This window comes from Alligator sinensis, unplaced genomic scaffold (genome assembly GCF_000455745.1).
Source record: "Alligator sinensis unplaced genomic scaffold, ASM45574v1 scaffold665_1, whole genome shotgun sequence".
In the NCBI taxonomy this organism is placed as follows: Eukaryota; Metazoa; Chordata; order Crocodylia; family Alligatoridae; genus Alligator; species Alligator sinensis.
The window spans coordinates 1,121,419-1,127,616 of NW_005842034.1; the positions used below are offsets into that span (position 1 = coordinate 1,121,419).

The 6,198-nt window shown below is 41.8% G+C and overlaps 1 protein-coding gene across 1 annotated transcript in view; it reads right to left on the minus strand.

Annotated features, from left to right (window-relative positions):
* Positions 1–625: 625 nt before the first annotated feature.
* LOC102375694 (rab9 effector protein with kelch motifs-like) overlaps positions 626–6,198 on the minus strand; it is a 49,512-nt gene continuing 43,939 nt past the window's right edge. The window contains exons 7-9 of the mRNA XM_025202671.1: positions 4,184–4,330; positions 3,467–3,518; positions 626–694 (exon numbers count right to left, since the gene is read on the minus strand). Of these exons, the coding sequence (XP_025058456.1) occupies positions 673–694; positions 3,467–3,518; positions 4,184–4,330 (221 nt within the window). The 3' untranslated portion in view covers positions 626–672. The remainder of the gene's footprint in view (positions 695–3,466; positions 3,519–4,183; positions 4,331–6,198) is intronic.

Here is a 6,198-nt window from a genome sequence, read left to right on the forward strand (position 1 = left end):
TCTTCCTGCAGCAGTGCCGCTGACTTGTGGGGAGGGGGCAGCAATGTCCTGGATTTCACATTGTCCCATATGGTCACCTTACTGTAAAACAAGCTTTTAAAATCTATTTGTACCCTGACACCCAGGTGTAACAGCAGTTCACCTTGAGTTGGTTGGGAATTTACATTTTTTTCCTAATTTTAAGTGTGACCTGCTTATTAAAAGTGGTGAGCAGGCCAATTTGGAGACTGAAGTTTTATATTTATTCACCTCCTCCTCCCCTGCCAAAAAAAAGGATCCTAGAAAAAGCTCATACAAGCTCCACACATTATTTTACCAGTGTGGCTCAGTGGTGACTTGGGTCAGTTGGTTCAGACTCCGTATCCATGGACTCTTCGGTCTGGTTCTGTGGCAGGGTTTTTCAGGATATGCTCTTCTGTCTACTGTGAACTGGACTAGTGGACCATCAAACTCCTTTCATATGCACTACTTAAAATGGTAAGTTAGTAACAATTTGAGGTCACTACGGAGCTATGTAACTAGGAGTAGCCCAGGAAAAAAAGAAGTAAAAATGTCTATATCTTACTACCAGTTTCCTGAGCCACACAGTTCCCTGTACAGAGAGGAATTGTAAAAGCTGGTTTATTTTGGGTAACAGCAACTCATGGTTTTTCTGTGTAGTTGTTCCTGCTTTCAAAATATCCAAGGAAGAAGACTATAAAAAAGAGAAATCAGCAGAATAAGCCTTAGCTGGAGTGGCATAACTCTGAAACATTTAGAGGGTACTTAATGGCAATTTAACACTCTTTAACTAACAACCGCTCTCATTTTAAGTGCCTTTATGTTGCTTTTAAAGTAACATGACAAATCCCTTAAAAACTGCTCTAAAATCTGCTTACCAAAGGCATAGCTAGTTATATTGTTCCCCTGGGCAGAGCAGGGTGGGACAGGCTCACCCTATTTTAGTTGTTGCTGCTGTAATATGGGCTCAGGCATGGGCAACTGATGCCACCTTAGTCGGGGGGGGGGGCACATGCCCCCCAGCGACTAGTCAGTGACTGGGGGAGGGGTCCCCCTACAGCCAATCTTCCAATCTTGCTGACTGGGGGGGGTCCCCCCCACTGACTGATGGGGGGGGAAGGGAGTCCCCCCATGGCTGATCGCAAAGCAGCTGTGGCACTCCCACTCCCCAGCTGGCGCTCCCACCTGCCCACTGCCTGAGCAAGGTCAGGAGGTGCACTGGCACTCTATGGCAGCCCCTACAGCACGGGTTCCCAAAAGGCCATTCTGGTATCTTCTGAATCGGTGTTGGGCCTGTGCCATGATCACCCACTACTGTTGTTTCCTGCTGTTTTTAGAAGCTTAACAAATAGATTGTAAGAGCTGCTGTAGCCCCAGACCCTGGGACTATTAGTTCCAGTGCCTGAACTCAGACCCAGCATGGCTAGGAGTATCTGGGACAGCCAAATATCTTAGGGTTGTGCTTGCTCAGTGCAGATGGAATACTTGAGAAATTAAACTCTGAAGTCCTAGCAATCCTCTAATGAGTATGTGTGAACGATACTTTTTCAAAGCCGACATACTAGCCAAATTTGGGCAGGTTTTCAGAGGTGACAAAAGGCAAAACTTTGACAAAGGCCATCTATTTGCCAAATGTCAATAGTTAGACACAATCCCATTTGAGAGTCCAGAGAGGTAAATGGGGAAAAAAATAAGCATTAACTTTGAATAGCAGAGGCATAACAAGTTAGTACTATGCCCTGCCCCTTCCCTCCTCCAGCTCCAGCTCTGGCTCCGACAGCAAGGAGGACAGAACAGCAGTAGTGGTGCAGAAGCAGCAGCTGGAGGTTTGTGTCACCTCCTTTTTCTGGCACTGACATGCGTGTTGAGTAGCCAAAAAACACCAGTTTTTGGCAGACAAAAAAATAAAAAAAGGTGAGGTGACATCTCCCCCAGATGCTCTTGCACCACTGCTGATTCTCTGTCCTCCCTTCTGCTGGAGCTGGAAACACTGCAGGGAAGTTGCAGGGTATGGGAGCAGGGGATGGGGGGGACAGGAGGGTGAAGCATGCTCTTCCCTGCTCCCCCCAGCTCCATTCCAGTGGCTTCTTTAGGCAGCACCTGGGGCTCATGCCCCACTCACCCACCATTATGCTACTGTTGAACAGTGACTGTACACAGTATTACAAAGCCTTGAAGCACAGATGCTTACATACCAAACAAGCCAGAATATCTTAACACTTTCATGTTCTAAAATTCCCCCAAAACAAAAGCTAAACATATATTTTAAATTCTTATGTGCATCTATGTATCCATGAACATGGCAGAAATATGAAAGGAAAATTCAGTAAGCCTGGAAAAAACTTTCATAACACTGGTAAAAGACTATATATTTCATCTTCCCTTCATTTTACTTTAGAGTCTGCCATATGCAGCAAAAAATATTCTAGGCGTTTTCACACCGCACCAATTACAGAGAGTGATTTTTTTCCTTCAGCATTTTTCAAACCATATGTAGGCCTAGCTACATTAAAGTTGTACATATTTTTGTCATGCCTAATGGGATTTAATTTTTTATTTTAATTTGTATAAAAGCTTCTTTTGGAAAATAAACCAACACTAAGGCAGCTTGAGAAATGAACATAGATTCTTACCCTTCATGTACTGTTTAAAGTAAACATCAATTTGTAATTTTGGGTTTTCTGGTTCCATACTATCTTCTTTAATTATTTTTATGCTGACTGCATATTTATAATTTTCACATTTCTCATACTAGGAACACAGCTTTACATAGCAGCATATTAATAATGTAGGTGCTGTTTCTTATTCTAGAGGAGTAAAGAATTATTTTATAGTGCTCAAAACTGGTATTACATAAGAACTGAATTATAGAGGCATTTGCAACAACTCTACTGTTAAGGCTTCATTGAGATTATACTTAAAGCACAAAACTTGCTGTGCTTATTTTCCATATTTGGCACTATAATTCTTTAGAGGATAACTAATTAGTTTTCTTAAGTGAAATATTTGCTAACTTTTGCAAAAATAAGCACTTTTCTTAAGTTTTGAGAATCCGTGCAGACTTGTCTTTGACTAAAGTTCCTTCCGCTTTGGAGTAGGAATTGTTTCAGATGCAAACTAATTGTAAGGACCCTTGAACCTTTAATCAACTTTCTTAATGTGACCGATTTTGGAGTACACGAGTGTCCACTATTTTCTGCCCTAACATACAACTTCTTGTTTTATGCCAGTTAAAACATAATCTCGATGAAATATTTCTGTCTGTGTGAATATACAGAACAGTTCCCATTTTTGCTTTGAGAATCTCAGAAAGAAACACAAAATATCTCAAATATGAAATCTTCATTTGATATTAATGGGTAGGAAAAGGAGCTAACTGGAAAATCATTCATTTTGATCCAAACTCTTCATCAATCAATTCCTTATTCCCCCAGTAGAGTCATCTTTAAAATAGTTAATCACTAACCTGGCACCAGGTGCAGGACCAGTGGTTTTGACTGGGGTCCAATTAAGAGATACTGAAACATAATGTAGAATTTTAAATCAAAGAAGACAGTAATGGCAGTGCAAACAAAATATTACTAATATGCAGAACTAATAGCAATATATAAAAGCTAATTGGATTCAAAATTTAATTTGTTTTTCTGAGCACAGTTGTGAGTTCTGCTTAAAAAATGTCAACACTATATGAAAGCACAATAATTCACACAAGTAAAATGTAAAATATAACTGAGAAAGAACTATGTGACGGCAGCATGTACAAGTACTATTGCCATCAATTAAAATAAATAGATGCTCAAAATTACTTATCTAATAAGCGGCCTGATTTTAAGAGTTAATGAGGACCGACAGTTCCCATCAAAGTCAATAGGAACTTTGGATATTCAGATGACAGGTATCCAAGTACAGGTTTTGTTGACTGATTTTAAGCACCCAAGTTGTAAAAATGTGGCCTGTACATAAACTCTTAGATTATATTTCTTGGAGCATAGAAGTCAACAAATAAATGAATGATTAAAAGATTATTCTCTGTGTATATGGCATGTATTGCTTGGGATTGATTTGGAGTCAGATAAAACTTTAGTCCCACAAAGATTTGTATCTGCAAATTTTGCAGAAGTGTCACTATAGGTAAAAGATATTGTGCCAGAATCTGAGAATGATGACAAGTGGTTTCACTTACCTGTACTGAACATATACAAGTCATCAACAGTTTTTCCATAGTGAACTCCACCATAAACATAGATGTTTTCCCCTACTACTGCTGAACTGTGTCTAAGGGTCCGTGGTGCAACACCGGTGGTTTTTATCTTTTGCCAGGTTAAAGAACCTAAAATGAAAAACAAATGTAAATTTTAAAGGATTTCCTCTATGTTCACCAACTGGGAAAGCATAAAAAGGTTTCTCTTTGCTTTTGATGATACAAACCCTCTTCAATACAGGATTTCTGTCAAAAAAAAAAAAAGTGGCAAAAATATATCAGGTCTGTCACAGTGTGTGGTGGACGTGTTAGCTAAAGAGAAGAACTCTTCCTTGGGTCTCTACTGCATTTTGGTGAATTCAAAGACAATTCTGCTTCCTGGACCTATGACTTTCACACATCCACTCTCTAGTGCTCTGAACTAGGCCTTTGCAAAGCGGCTAGTATTCATTTCGGATTTGGATCTCAATGATTTGGGAGACAATGATTCAATTTGGTGATTCGAATCACTGTCCTGAATTGATTCAGAGATTCAGCTGCTGAATCACCCAAGCTCAATCCCCTCTTCCAGTCCCCCCTCCCCCAGCCCCTACTTACCAGCTCCAAGTCTGGCTACAACTCCCTGCTGCAGCAGGTGGGGACTGCCTGAATCATCGAAGCTCTCCGAATCTTTTCCGAAGATTTGGAGACCTTTGAATTAATTCGGACCTTTTTCTTGGTCCCCTGATTAGATTTGGATTTGGAGATTCAGCCACTGTATTGGGCCGAATCTCCTCTGAATCAAATCAACACCCGAAGCTTCACACAGCCCTACTCTGAACCCCTCCTTGCCATGTGCACTCAGCTGAGACTGGAGCTTGCAGACAGCTGAGCATTCCAGACAGCAGGAGAGTGGAGTATCCCATTCTAAGGCCAGGGAAATATGATCATCCTAACCACAGTATAAATGTTCTGGCTATTTGGAGAGGTAGATATCTAGACCTAAACTGAGGAAGGAGTCTAGTATGGGGTCTAAGATTGATCCAGTGGTTCTGATCCTGCAACAGAATCTGTGCAGATATGGCAGGACTTTGCACAAGTGCTGGGGTCAGCTACCTAGTTCAAATAGCAGGATCTGAGCCTATGATGAAAAGTGACAAAAAAGAGTAGGCAGAAAAGGAAGCACTGAAGTGGTTTTGGTGAGGGAAGATGTTCCATACAAATGAAAGAAGGGGTAGTTAGAATTCATGAACATCCAAAAAGTCAAACCTGCAGGAATCATCTTTTGCCTGTTATGAAAACAATTACAATATCAACAATTACTATAAATGTTTATAAAGCAACAGGTTTACACCAAGCTAGAGAAATTTATCAGTAGCTTCCCATTCACTGAGGCATAGCTGTTACCATATTTACCCGAATCAAAGATGACCCTGAATTTAAGGAGCCCCACCCAATTATTAGATTCTAGACTTGGAAAATTTGTTTTAATTTTCCATGTCTAGAATCTAGTTATTGGAGAGTCCTCTTAAATGTATCCATTCTACCACTGCCACAGTGAAAGTAGTGGCAGGGAAAGCAGCTACTAGAGGAAAGACAGCTTGCCCCATACCCCTTGTGCCCCCCATGCCTACCTTCCTGCTGTTCATTCCACTCTAGTATTTCCCCCTCCTACCACTAATCCCCTTCTTGTGCCTGTTCCCTTCCCCCTTACCTTCGCAGCTGCTCTTGTTCTGTCTCTGCTCGGTGCATGGAGCACCTGACCAGGCCAGGCCAGGCCAGTGGCGTCTCTAGTTTCAGCCTCCAGCCCCAGCTGGGGTCAGGGCTGGAACTGCAGCAGATCCCCTGCTGCTCTGTGCACCCCTTCCCCATGCTCTCCCTGCTCTGTGCAAACCTTTCCCATGCTCCCCCTGCACAGCATGCCCTTTCCCCACTCCCCTTTTCTGTGCTTCTCTCATTCCATGCTCCATTTTTCACCACCCTATGCATCCCTTTCCCCATGTCCCTTCCCCTGTGCT